The 14,305-nt window shown below is 43.0% G+C and overlaps 1 protein-coding gene and 1 non-coding gene across 2 annotated transcripts; both read left to right on the top strand.

Moving 5' to 3' along the window:
• The first annotated feature begins 3,462 nt into the window (after positions 1 to 3,462).
• trnal-aag (transfer RNA leucine (anticodon AAG)) lies at positions 3,463 to 3,544 on the top strand. Its single transcript has one exon. It is a non-coding gene; the product is annotated as a tRNA-Leu (tRNA).
• A 1,195-nt stretch (positions 3,545 to 4,739) lies between these two features.
• Positions 4,740 to 13,819, top strand: naa40 (N-alpha-acetyltransferase 40, NatD catalytic subunit). Its single transcript, XM_010788901.1, has 8 exons — positions 4,740 to 5,087; positions 6,879 to 6,974; positions 8,780 to 8,832; positions 8,993 to 9,088; positions 9,721 to 9,879; positions 9,973 to 10,056; positions 10,311 to 10,388; positions 10,768 to 13,819. Exons 1-8 carry the CDS (start codon positions 5,082 to 5,084, stop codon positions 10,913 to 10,915), a joined length of 720 nt encoding a protein of 239 aa, XP_010787203.1. The 5' UTR covers positions 4,740 to 5,081; the 3' UTR covers positions 10,916 to 13,819.
• The last annotated feature ends 486 nt before the right edge of the window (positions 13,820 to 14,305 follow it).

The following is a 14,305-nucleotide window of genomic DNA, read 5'->3' as shown; positions in this document are numbered from 1 at the left end:
AAGAAGGCTTGGGGGAGGCTGGACGCGACAGTAACAAGCCGGCGTGGGGACACAGGAAAGTGTTTTTACCACGCGCGGTTCAGGGCCAGCGTGAAGAAGTGTGTCGCTCCCTGCAGCTACAAGCCTTCCGGGAAACGGAGGAGCCAGCGCTCGGTAGTGGCCCTGAGCGTTGGCAGCACGAGCAGGCGTCTCTTTGTCAGCGACAGTCTCAGGAAGTTTGTTTCTGTGTGACATGGGAGCTCAACGGAGTGTTGTTCCTGCTTCGAGGGAAGACGTCGCTCGTGGGGGACATGGACCGCGGTTGGCGACGGTTAATGGCGGCCCCATTCGCACGTACGGTGTGAGGGCTATGTGTGTGTGTATTGGAGGACAGCGGTTCAACTGGGATTTTGTGACGGCAGACATTTCTTTTCCCCTCCTTGGAGCAGACTTTTTATGTGCTCACGGACTCCTGGTGGACGTTAACAATAAACGCTTGGTTGATACCTTGACGTTTTCCTCCCTCGTGTGTACACTTGGCAAGGCGGGGTACGACGGGCTGTCGGGCTCGCTGTCGGGGGCGGACATTTTTCTCAGCCTGTTGGCTGAATTTCCAGACCTGACGCTACCCACCTTCTCCGCGCTCACCACCAAGCATGGGGTGGAGCACCACGTCACCACCGAAGGTTCCCCGGTCTACGCCAGGGCCCAGCGGTTGAATCCGCCAGGGCGGAGATTTCAACCACGGAACGTCTGGGTATCGTCCGCCGGACCGTCCTTGGGCCTCTCCTCTGCACGTCGTTCCCAAGCCAAACGGCGGTTGGCGCCCGTGCGGGGATTACCGCCACCTCAACGACGCCACGACGCCTGACCGCTACACGGTGCCGCACATTCAAGACTTTTCAGCACATCTGGCCGGTACGCTGGTGTTTTCAAATGTGGACCTTGTGCGCGGATACCACCAGGTGCCCATGCATCCCCTGGACGTTCCCAAGACGGCAGTGATAACGCCATTTGGACTTTTCGAGTTCCTGCGGATGCCTTTTGGGCTCAAGAGCGCCGCTCAAACGTTCCAGCGCCTGATGGATTCGGTGCTACGGGACCTGCCGTTTGTGTTCGTCTACCTGGACGACATACTCGTCGCCAGCGTTTCGGTGGAAGAGCACCTGTCACACCTCCGAGCTCTTTTCACAAGGCTCGGTCAACACGGGTTGATAATCAATCCTGCAAAGTGCCAGTTCAGGGTGTTTGACATTGACTTCCTCGGACACCGCGTCACCAAAGGCGGTGCAGCACCCCTGCCGGCAAAGGTTGAAGCTGTTGCGGCGTTTCCTCGCCCGCTCACAGCCCGGTTGCTCCGTGAGTTCCTGCGGATGGTGACATTCTACCACCGTTTAATTGCCCAGGCCGCCCACATAATGCGGCCGCTGTATGAGGCTTTGAAGGGTATGAACCCGATCCAGGCGATCGACTGGACGGCGGAAGCTGAGTCTGATTTTACGGAGGTCAAGACCTCGTTGGCTCTGGCAGCCCTGTTGGCGCACCCATCGTCCATGGCTCCAGTCTCCATTACCAAAGACGCATCGGACTACGGCGTTGATGCGGTGCACGAGCAGTGGGTGGAGGGCACTTGGCAGTCACTCACCTTTTTCAGCCGTCAGCTGACGCCCAGGGAACGCAGGTACAGCGCTTTTGACCGAGAACTCCTTGGACTCTGGCTGGCCGTGCGGCATTTCCGTTTTTTGCTGGAGGGCCGTGAATTTACGGCGTTTTTCGACAACAAGCCGCTCACGTTCGCCATGTCAAAAGTGGCAGAGCCTTGGCTTGCACGTCAGCAGCGGCAGCTGTCTTACATCTCGTAGTACACCACAGACATTAAGAACGAACCTGGTCGCAGATTGCCTCTCCAGGGTCGTCATCGGAGCCATCCAGTTGGGCCTGGACTATACCCGCATGGCGGCAGACCAGGTCACAGACCCTGAAGGAGGAGAGCGTGGAGCTGCGCTTGGAGGAGGTGGTGTTCGGCGACACAGGCGTTACTCTCCTGTGTGACGTCTCCACGGGCCTGCCGCGGCCAGTCGTTCCCGCCAGTTGGAGGCACTCCGTGTTTGAGGCATTGCACGACCTGTCACACCCCGGCGGTAAGCCTTCGGTGCGCTTGGTGGCCGCGAAGTTCGTCTGGCGTCTTTGACCACGTCAACATCGACCTGGTTGGTCCATTACCCTCCTCTCAGGGCTTTTCCTACCTCCTCACCATGGTGGACAGGACGACCCGTTGGCCGGAGGCGGTCCCTCTCGTGTCAACATAGGCGGCTGACATAGCCCGGGCTTTCATTGCGACGTGGGTGTGTCGGTTTGGCACCCCGTCAGACGTTTCCTCGGACCGGGGTTTACAGTTCACGTCCGAGCTCTGGAACGCCGTGGCGAGTGGTTTGGGGGTTAAGCTTCACAGGACTACCGCTTACCACCCTCAGGCTAACGGCATATGTGAACGTTTCCATCGCGGCCCTCAAGGCCGAGCTCTCAAGGCGTGTCGGATGAACACATGCTCCGCTCGCACAGAGGCCCCCTGCAGCCCCCTTACGATGGGCCTTTCCGGGTCTTGGAACACGGGGACAAGCACTTGGTGGTCGACCTGTCACAGAATTGGGGCCTGCGGTTCCGGTCCCATCTCTTCCAGCGGCCGCCCCTTCAGAGGTCGCCTCCCCGGCTCCCGTTCTTCGGAGTCGGGGTGGTCGGCTTGTCGTTCCTCCCCGCCGCACAGACTTTGTGTATGAGTGAATTCTGGGGGGGCTTGTGTGGTGACAGTTACGGGACATAATTCACTGTGTCATATAGTGTGTGTTGCAACCCGGACCGGTTAGTGAGGGTACCGGGGGTTTGGGGTTATTCATGCTAGCTGGTTACACAGAGCAGCACAGGTACTCACGTCTTCTGGATTAATGAATAATAAAGTGTGGAAATCCATTCTGAATGCACCGCCTCTGACTCCCGTTCATCGGCTCTACAATATGACCATTATGCAACACATAGTCTAAACAAAAGTAGTACATCTAAAAAAATCATATCTCACAGCTTTTACATTTGCCCAGTGAATGTGATAAGAAGCGGGCACATTCGTTTTTACAAAAGGTAGAACCCTTGAAATAAATTATTATGAAAAAATATGATAAAGACAATTGTGATTATAAAAATACCAGGGTGTACTGTAACCGGTTTAAAAATCTGTACCTAAAATCACTTTTGTATGCCCAATTGTGTTATAACATGTAATTCCCTACATTTATGTTTGTCATTATGATGGGCTATTGTTAGAATTAAAACATCTTGTTAAAATGTAAAACACTGTTATGCCTAAATGTTATTATGCTGGTTTAAAAAGACCCTCTCTGTCGTCACTTTCTAAAAAACCATGTTCGCGCTAAAGTAGTGGTGCGTTCAAATTCGGTGGGATTTATTAGGCACAGAGAACTTGCACTGCATGGTAGTGTGGCCGAGCGGTCTAAGGCGCTGGATTAAGGCTCCAGTCTCTTCGGAGGCGTGGGTTCAAATCCCACCGCTGCCAAGTTTTTCCTGTGTGTGTACTGTGTAGTAAAAATAAGTATTGTGTGCTAGTTAGATAATGATTATACAGTATATCTTGTGAAAGACATGGCCATGCTGATAATACCAAAGCAAAGTATCTAAGGTGCAAGGTGAGTTGTACGTGTTACATGCCCACATATAGGCTGATATTGTAGATGCATTTCAGTATTCTGAATCTATTAACTTGGTTAAAAAAGTATATTTCTTCAGTTTTCAGGCTGTATTTGTTTTAAGATAAATGCATTTAATCAATCAGAAAATTTACTCAACTACAGTCAATGGTAACTCATTTTTTATACTTCTACCAACATTTTCGGCTCCTTTAAACGTTCACGTTTCTTCACAGTTTAATCATTTTGATACAAAATCTATAATTAACTGATCAAATAGGAATCATTATATGGGAAAAATTAGCCAAAACAGTTTCAACTATCTTTAATTGGACCAACATACACTGAAGTGCTTCTTGGACATTATACAATTTGTTTTATTGTAAACAATGATCCAACAATAATATAATAATGAACTCACAGGGATTCGTTCTGCTGCATATAGAGAACTTCACAGTGGTCGCACCGTGGATCTGTTTACCTTATTAAAGCAGCATGAATTACAAATATAAATAAAGAAACAGTAAATACATACATATTAACAATAGATATACATATATCTGTATAGAGTATCTGATATAACAATACACAATATTTGCAGATATACAAAATGTGCACATATATGCAGTGTAAGAATGTTTTCGACTGTGGATTTGATCTGAAAATGTCAAAGCTGTTCTATAATGTTGTGAATGTTTCCTTATACTAAATGGTGTTTGGCAAGGTTAAATAATTCATTCATGTGTTTGTCGAAGATGCAGCAGGGTAGCTTGTGAATGTTATTCAAGGTTTAACTAAAGTCCTTCTTAAGTGTTGTTTATATTTTTACATTATTATTAATCAAAATCTGCAAATCAATATATATTCAATACATGTGGCGGAGTAAAATGACTCTATTTAACCTTGAATTGTAGTGGGGTAGAAGTACAAAGTAGCACACATTGAAATACTTAAGTATATTTACTTAGTTAATTCACACCACTGCAAGCAATAAATATCCAGTTCATATACTGTAGATAGATATCAGAAGGACTCAGAAGTAGGAGCTTGTGGTGAACACGTGAACGCACCACCGTTGGAGGCGACAGAGAGGAGAGGAAAGAAAAGGGCAAGGAAGGGACCTGTAATAAATTCTGCCTCGCACTCTTGGCGCCAATCCGATTTAAAGAGAACAAAAACAGCTAATTTTTCATTGACGTTTTAATCAAATTTGCGCTTTGCCGCCGCCTCTCCCACAGCCGCCGCTCGGTGCTAATAGCCAGCTAGCCTCGTTAGCACACTATCTATCATTGTCATATTAATCTGGCCCCTTCTCTTTGCCTGGCGATACTAATAACTCAGCAGCAGTGAACCACGGGGACAATAGAGGTGTGTTTCTCCAGGGGATCGCACACACACAGCTGCAAAATGGGGGTGAGTGTGTCGGTGTTTTGCTTCATTTGAGTTGCTACAATGAAAGGTGGATGTTTTGTGCTCGTAAATGCGTGATGGTGAGGAGAGAAAGAAAGGAGGGAGACCATGGTGGATGTGTGTAGCCGAAGGTGTTGGTTGGCAGCGGGGCTGCTTATATTGCTCTATTAGCATGCTAGCTGCCTCAAGATAGCATTTTAACATTAGCCCAAGCCTAGACATAGCTTAATGTAGCATTTCAGAGTTATTACTGCATTGTCCTGGCAGCCATGCTCTGTTAACTTCTCCTAATGTGTTGCCATTGTTGGCGTGCTAGCTGTGTTAGCCACTTAGGAATGCCATGTTAATGACGAGGGCTTTGCTAGCTATTACTGCTAATAGCTTGAGTGTGTGTGTGTGTGTGTGTGTGTGTGTGTGTGTGTGTGTGTGTGTGTTTTACACACAAGCCACAGTTTGCAGTCTTTAGCCCACCTGGGTATAATAAATTCAGACATGTTGGGTGTGAATGATGTCCTCCTCAGACCCAGCAAGGCCTGCACTCATGCCATACAGCTGAGTTAGTTGTATTCACTTGAGCTAGTCTCCTGAGTTTATCCTCCACTTTCTCTCCAGATAAACCAATCCACGTGTTTCATCAGTCTGCAGCCTGTCTGTGCTTGGTACAGAGACAGAGTTATGCTGTGAGCTAGAGTTGGCCATTCAGTGCATTCCTTTCCGTAATTGTAACCTTTTCTGTTCAAGTCTGCATCTAATGAAGGCTTTTAGTTTATTCCTACTGGTTTGTCAATTGCCATTGTTTGTCCATGATGTATCAATTAGACTTTATTGCACTGTAAACATGTCCCTGAAATGTTGATTATCACTGTGATGTTTCCCAAATCCCTTTTTAACATATAATACTATGTAATTATTGAAGGGGGAAAAAGTTTATTACAGATTTCAGCTTTTAAAATATGAATATCTGTCTTTGATTTGAAAGCATAATTCTTGGCTTTGGAAAACACTGATCAACATTTCTCACCATTTATTGACTTTTAAAGACCAAACAACAAATCAATGAATTGCAGACTATTGACAATGATTGTCAGTTGCATCCCTAATGTCTAGTAAAGCTTATGTTGTTAGTGTGCCTTTTCTCTATAAAAAGCATGTGTCAATAACTGAAGAAGGCTAATAATCAGTATTTATGGTGGTGCACATGTTTATAGCAGCTTTCAAAGCGTGTGTTCTCAGTTGCCAGGCATGGATGCAGTAATGTGTGTGAATTATGGCTGCACCATTGCTGATTCTAGCACTGGACATCAAGCCAAGAAGAGACGCTTAATTAAAGTATCAGTATCAGAGAATTTCTCCAATACTATCATCCACATACACACTGGAACATGCAACCTCAGCAATATTTACACTCCACTGTTTCACACAGCTTTGACAACACTGTTCATACAAGCTACTGATACCAATGTGACTGAATAATGCTGTTTTTATAGACGAGAGGATCAATATAAGTGCTATAAAATACTGCTGCTAATGAGGTTTGTACACAAGGAAAGACCGAATATAACATCTGATCATAGGAGATGCAGAAGAAAAATGCAAAAAAAAGAATTGCATTCCTTTTTTTTATTTTTTATTTGTTTGTCCTTTTCCCCCCACAATTTCAATTATTCCATGTGTCTCCTTTCAATCCTCCTCTCTTCCATATTATTTAACGTTCCTCTGTCGGTGCTTTTGTCTTCTACACGTCTGCCTAGCACTTCAAAACAATTTATACCTTTTTCTTATTTCTGATTCCAGAGAAAGTCCAACAGAGCAAAGGAGAAGAAAGCCCGGCGCCAAGAAGAGAGGGCAGCTATGGATGCCGTGTGTGCCAAGGTGGAAGCAGCCAATAAGGTAAGTGTGGATGCAGATTAACCAGCGATTGTTGTCTCGGGAGTGGAACACATGGAGGAGGGCTTTTAGGAAACCTTCGGGGTCACCTAGTTCAAAAACAGAGGTTGAGCTGCTCACTGACTCTACAACGAGTGCAAAATCTGCAGTTCTGTCAGTTGATAATGGCTTTGGCTCTGCACTTATTCAGCTAACTGCTTCACATAAAAGCGTCCACCATGTGGCACTGATTTTTTGATTTTCCGACACACAGATTTCATCGAGCACCACACTTAAAGCTTGCGTTGTGAGTTGTGATTTGTATCATGTTTTGTTGAGGTTCAGCAACAGACACGGTTCCACGTAATGACAGCGAAAGATAAGAAGGCCCTTTTGCTCTGAATTCACCCCTAATTGATGTAAACCACAGGAAAAGCCAAACGCAGTGCCATATTTAATGCATAATTAAATCCTGGCCTTGTAGTAGAACACTCAGCAGAGGAGGTGGCCTCGAGATAAACCCTATTGCATCCCGGAGGGGAACAAAGCTCACACACTCCCCTCGAGCTGTGCTTCCTCAACAGGCTCTGTACAGGCGGGACAGCGCTTATTACTTTTTCTATGTCACTTTGTCCCAAAATGGGGCACGCTGTGTCGCATGCTGTTCTCTCGCCCGCCCCCTTTCCACTGTTGATGTGCCAACAGAGGAGGAATGCAACAAATTCTCCCAAAGTAACTTTTATTGTTGTTAGTTCTCCTGCCAACAGTGGTACATCTTAACTGTGTACTAAATGAACAATTAGTGTATTCACTGTTTTACAAAACACATTTCTGGTGGGTTCAGATTCTGCTCGGTTTTTCTTTAGTTTTAAAAGTTCTCCACCATATGTAATACTTTCAACAATCCAAATAACACCAATCCAGGTCTAGTTAAATCCAATTATAAGTTAACTGATGATTAAACACAATACAGCAAACAAAGCTGTTCCTATTAAAAGTAAACTGATCTAACATTTCGAAAGTCCTTACTTATAAACCCTGTTGAACTCCTATTGTGGATACTACATTGCTAGTATAACCAATAGTTATAACTTTTTAATACACACTTGTATATTAGTGTGGCCTTAACACTCCTCTGAACCTCCTGTTACATTCTTGACTGCTGAAGTCAAGCGTTATATCTGGATGTCCGAGTTACAAACGGGTTACAAAAATGTTTAAGACATTGAAACGTGCTGTTTTCATAGAATGCTTTCATGATTATCATTGGCAAAATAAAAATAAACCAACTCTCCTTGGTATGGCTGCATACTAAACAGGTTTGGTTTTGAATATTTTATCTCAATTAGTGCTTCTGTTGCAACCATTTGTCATTAGGAGGAATCAAATGGCTCATTCAACAGTAAGAATGTTCTAAATATAGCGACCTCAGTATCTTCTGATACTGAGCCTGAACAGATATATTGTATGTTTTTATTTGTTTGCAAGTGCAGCTGCATATTTCACATGTCTGCCCATGGGCCAAATGTCTCATAATCTGTACAAGAAGAGGGGCATTATTAATGTAATACTATGTATACTCTCAGGGCTAAGAATTGATGACTTTGTGGACGGTTATTATTAGGCACCAACACAATTTAATCCACATCGTCTTCGTTTTTGGATATCACAATAATTCTTGATTTTTTTTCTGGTTTTAAAGTAATGGGGCACCAATAGTCAACCCTTACCATATTGTCCTAAAGTCAAAAAAGAGGGTGGTATTTCATTGTCTCTATATTTGTGTTTTTGGAAGTCTCTGAAGTTCATTTATCCTCCTCTTGTCACAGCTTGATGATCCACTGGCTGCCTTCCCAGCCTTCAAAAAATACGACAGAAATGGGTACGTAATAATTTGTAAGCTACAAAGGACTTATTCAGTATTCCATGAAATACATACTTGTTCCATTTGGTTGGTCTGCGGGTGGTATTTCTGTCTGTTCTTCGTCTCTCTCTCACACACTTCTTGGTGTTATTGACTGTTTTCTTGTGCTCCTCAACAGGCTGAACCTGCAGATAGAGTGTAAGAGAGTGACCACCCTGAACCCGCTGTCTGTGGAGTGGGCCTTCGAACTCACCCGAGCCAACATGCAGACACTGTAAGAAGTCTGTTCTCGTAGTTCAAGGTGTAGCTCAGGAACAGAGGGAGCCTCTTAAACATGGAGCAACATGCTTGTGTAGATGTTAGCTGTAGATTGCTGAAACTAGAAGAAGTGGAAACTACAGACTTTTTTTAATGTTGATTTCAAATTCTCTTGCACACAAATGCTTTGAAGTGGGGTTGTATGAGTGCTTGTTCATATTAAGTGTTTTATTAACAGTAGTTGGTGGTCAAAACACCCCCAGGATGGAGAAAACTGACTTTCATTGGCTGACTTTGGATAAGTACCTCATACAAGCCCACTTTTAAAACATCCAAACTGATGAGTGCTACATTACGACTGAAAATAGATAGGAAAAAGTGTTCAGAGTAAATGGAGGGTGACTTGTAACAACGAGAGCAGTTGTAATGCAGACACATTTAAGATGGAGGCAGAGAAATTGAATTAATCTCACTGTGCCAGAGCAGTATTCAATTTAGCAAATGGCACTCTGTAAATCGAAACTAAATGTATTCCATTTAAAAATGGTGTCCTTTCAGGGCCGCCTAATGATGGGGAGAAATGCCAAATTACCGTTCCAGGTTACTTCATTTTGAGCTGACCCATTTTCTTTTTCTATACTTCTGCAGGTACGAGCAGAGTGAGTGGGGCTGGAAGGAGCGGGAAAAGAGGGATGAGATGAACGACGAGAGGGCGTGGTACCTCCTGGCCCGCGACGGAGACTCCGCCCCCATGGCCTTCTCTCACTTCCGATTCGACGTGGAGTGTGGGGAGGAGGTTTTATATTGGTACGTTTCGAAGTGGATTTATTTTAACTTCTGGACTCTCACCTTTTTTACCATATGCTCACTGTGGTTTAACTTTTTGTCTCTCCTCTCCAGCTACGAGGTGCAGTTAGAGAGCAGAGTGCGGAGGAAAGGACTCGGAAAATTCCTCATCCAGATACTACAGCTCATCGCTAACAGGTAAAGTCAACTGCCGCCCTTATAGTTAAAGTCATGATGTGTGAAATGCAGATGTTTTGTGTATTAAATTGTATTTTTAGCATTTTCAGTCAGGAGCTTTGCCAATGTTGTATCAGGAAGGAAATGCTTTCAAACATGTCGTTAGACCTCTTAGTCATAGACAATATGCGTTTGTGAGCAAAACTGAATGCAAACACAGCTTTAGTTAAGTTACACCAAAGGTAAATATGTTTCTTCTTTCTCTCTCCCTCCAGTACACAGATGAAGAAAGTGATGTTGACAGTTTTCAAACACAACCATGGAGCGTACCAGTTCTTCAGAGAAGCTTTACAGTGAGTACACGGGCTCTACTGTGGGCTTGTTTTTTAAAGATGGAAAAATAGGAAATAATAGAAAGACCTGAATTGTTCTCCTTATTTAAAACATATTTGCCAACAGGGTTGGAGTAGGAGTGTTACTCAACAGCTCATTATTCTACAGGCTTATTTAATCCCACTGTTAAAAGTTCAACATGAAGACCAATTTGTTGGTAGCGAGTGAGAATTAGTTGTAGTTAAAGGTATAATATCTCACTAATACCTACATTTTTTAAAACTCGGGGAAATCTTATTTAAATGGCGTTGTGTCCCCACTGGGTATGCTTCAGCTTTTTCTGCCATATGTGTTCATAAATGGACTTTCATGACCCCCTCTGTCACTCCACCCATTTAGGTTTGATATGGACGAGACTTCGCCGAGCATGTCCGGTTGCTGCGGCGACGACTGCTCTTACGAGATTCTCAGCCGGCGGACCAAACACGGCGAGGCCGTGGCGGGACACACCCACGGGGGCGGGCACTGCGGGGGCTGCTGCCACTGATCCCGCATCAGCTCCATCCTTCTCTCCGATTGGTTAAAAGCCAGCAACTTTCATTGGCTGTGTGTGAAAGCTTGAGCTGCTACTCTGCGAGCGTTTTCAGTTTGTTAAAAACGAACCGATGGTGCAATGTCTGGCTTCAGATATTGTTGTCGCATTATGGATTGAGATGTTGTTGTTGTTGTTGTTGTGTATTCCTGCTACTAAAGGAGTATGCAGTGTGAGCTTTCACACATAGCTCCTTTCTCTCCTTCTTATTCTTGGTTTAAAGTCCAAGCTTTTCTCATTCTCTCCCAGTTAATGACAACTAGTAGTTCCAAATCACGAACAAATCTATGAATCCCATCCTCACCTCCTCACGTGCTGTACTGTCTGCAATCATTTTGCAGTGTTACTTGAACTCTTGCCTAAGGCTGTATTACAGAAACCGATCTTACAGTACATTTTTCTAAACAAATCATGTCCACACGCAAACAAACTTGAATTTCAAGCAGATACAGAGTTGGTCAGTTTCTGTTATACAGCCCAGGATTTATTTGAGACCCCTACAAGCTTCTTTCACTGAACCAGGGTCCAAGGATTAGGGTGGATGTGCTCTCTGATCTACAATGCTTTACTGTAAACCATCTGTTTAGGTAACAAAGCACTGCAGCTAGCAGCAACTGCCCACTATTACACCAGATACAAATACACTTTGAGCACAACTCAGCTTCTCCATTCAGTTGATGCTTTTAATATTTTTTAACTTATGCCACAATATCTCAGATTGCTCTTTCCTTCATTTTCATTCCATTCTTCCCAATAATCCCAAATATCATCCCATTATGCTCATTCTGATGTTCAACTTGCTTTGCTCAAGACATCGCTCTCATTTTGAGTTTTCTTTTTCCACCATGTGTTGTCCTGTGCTTCACTTCTGTAAATTCCATCCTTCTTTACGATGTTTCCGCCTCCGTTCTCGTTGCTTTAATCTCCACTTTGCGTCACTCCAGCTCGCCCCTTCGTTCACTCTGTTTCCTACAGGTGTTGATGATAAACAAGTTGATGTTGACGCTACCTTTTTAGCCGTATTAAAAAAATAATACTAAAACCGTCCTCCATCCCTTCTCTTAAATATTTTTGTTAGCATGAGCAAATCATATTGATTTACATGGATGAGGATTGGTAGAAGTCACCGTTTCCTAACGTGGCCTCTGAAGCTGTTAGGGTCAAAAATTGGCTCATAGAATTAATTTCAGAAGTTTTTAACGGCCATTATTCCTCTTCTTCTCCTCAGTCATCACCTGTTTCCCAGCCCGCTGTCATCAGTATGTGTGACGGCATTTAAAATAGTTAGTGATCATGATAAATCAACAGCCATGCTGCTTCTGTGAGTGTGTCGTTAGCATTTCTTTAATATTGCCTACAAATCTTCCATTCACATCAGAGCATGTTGGAAGAATGAGATTGGAGCAATTGTGTGAAATGTATAAAGTTATGGCGTGGATTTTTTTTTTTCATTATCGATCAATCTGACCATTACTTTCTAGATTAAACTCTAAAAATGTCCATGCTGGATTTGCAAATGAATGCTTTTGCTCAGATTCTTTATTGATTTCAGATATCAAATAGGCAACGGTTTGATTTCATATCTGTTTACAAAGCAGTCAGGGTATTTTTGGACAGTTTTAAATACTGGTCGGCTGAGTTTTAAGCCCCATCTAGAAACCATCACTAAACTATTTAATTCCATGACTAGTCAGATTTGACTTGTGGGCTGGAGGTGTAAAAATGTACATCTTAACACTACTGTGGGTGTAAAGATCTATCCAGTCCGGCTGTGAAGGGCTTCAAATGGTACGTTTTTGAGAAGCTTTTTAAAAACGGGTCATATCAAGACTCAACTTGAGATTTCTTATCGATTAATGCCTGGTGAAAGTGTGAAGCAGGGGAGACTGAAATGTGAAGTTAACCGACACTTTCTTAAATTTAGATACTGAAATATTTTCCATTACATGAACAAACGTGTTATTTATCACCAAAAAGTCCTGGGGTGAGAGTTTCGAGTTGTTCCCAGACTACGACATATTGGTGTGTCATGCTTGTTTTTATCATGAACAACAAAAATGATTAAACAACATATTGCTTGTTTTAGACTACCTTCTGATAAAGTCATTTTTTTTACTGCATAGGTTACAAAAAAGAGGATGGTGTACATAGTGCTAGTGAATCAACCGACTGACAGTCTCTCTCAGGTTAATCAAACGTAATGGAACCTCATCTGTTTTATTTAACAGCCGCAGATTCGCTGGATGTGATTTGCCACAGCTCTGATCTGGAGTCAGTTTTTCTTTGTGTTTCATGCCATAGTATTTAAAGAAACTGATCCGAAGAATGTGATAACACAATTTTAAGGAGTTTAATGATGTGTTACAGTGAAAGGAAAAAGCTCAAATGCCTTGGAAATGTGAAAGTGAATGACAAAAAGTTTGAACTGACTGTCGATCAGTGCTCAGTAACATTAAATCCAGATAGGCGGGCTGTCTTTAAAAAAAAAAAAAAAAAAAAATGCTCAACTAAAGTCAAAATATCTTAAGTAGGAAAATGAGCCTGAACTTAACCAGTTTATTTTAAGTCAGTGAGTATTTTTATTTTAGAATATGGTTACATACCCTCACAAAATCCCAGGTCCTTCTGTTTTTTCTCTGTGTCTGTGTGTATATAAGCTGTTGTGGATCCATCTTCATATTCATTTCTTGCCTTTTACACGTAAAACACTTTTTGAACATGTTAAAAAGTAAGACTCCATGTTTGAGAGTGAGCGTTACAGTCCTGTCCATAAACGACAATGAAAGGGAAAACTAAGTCATTCTGCCTTGTCAGTGTTTTATTTGTATGTTACAAATAAAGGAAAGTTGTTTGACTTTTCACGAGATGCCCCTTTTGTTTTTTCATTGTCTGTACACTTTCATCTTTATTAAAAACAAATGTATTTTCAGAAATATACTAACACAGTAACAACTTTTAATGTTTTCATGCATTATTCTAAGGAATTAGTAGCTTATTTGCCATACATTTACAAGAGACATGATATTGACTCCATGGAGTACTTTTGCTCATTAAACAGTTAAGAGAAGAGCTATTAGAGTTAATTATTAACCGAAATGCAGAATATGTCTGAAGGAGACATACAAAGCCATACTTTATGGATTACCCAAGATGTAATATGGTATCTGGTAAATTGAGCAACATGTAAATAGGGTCTGGAACTATTAAGACTGGCAGCCATGACAAAACATGTTCGGGGCCTAGGGGTAAAGGCTTTCAGATTCTGGGCTATTGATTCAATATGTGCAGTCTTTATTAAACTATTTTTGTTTCGGAATAATTGGCAGCCACATAAAATAATTTCAG

This window comes from Notothenia coriiceps, unplaced genomic scaffold (genome assembly GCF_000735185.1).
Source record: "Notothenia coriiceps isolate Sejong01 unplaced genomic scaffold, NC01 NC01_scaffold00032332, whole genome shotgun sequence".
Classification (NCBI taxonomy): domain Eukaryota; kingdom Metazoa; phylum Chordata; class Actinopteri; order Perciformes; family Nototheniidae; genus Notothenia; species Notothenia coriiceps.
Note: the sequence above shows the minus strand (reverse complement) of the source record. Positions and strands in the feature narration are given on the sequence as shown.

Excerpts from the sequence above, each read along its gene's own strand:
- naa40 (XM_010788901.1), top strand. Across the intron at positions 8,833-8,992 it reads AAAAAATACGACAGAAATGG|GCTGAACCTGCAGATAGAGT; the intron begins GTACGTAATAAT and ends GCTCCTCAACAG. Across the intron at positions 9,089-9,720 it reads CGAGCCAACATGCAGACACT|GTACGAGCAGAGTGAGTGGG; the intron begins GTAAGAAGTCTG and ends ATACTTCTGCAG.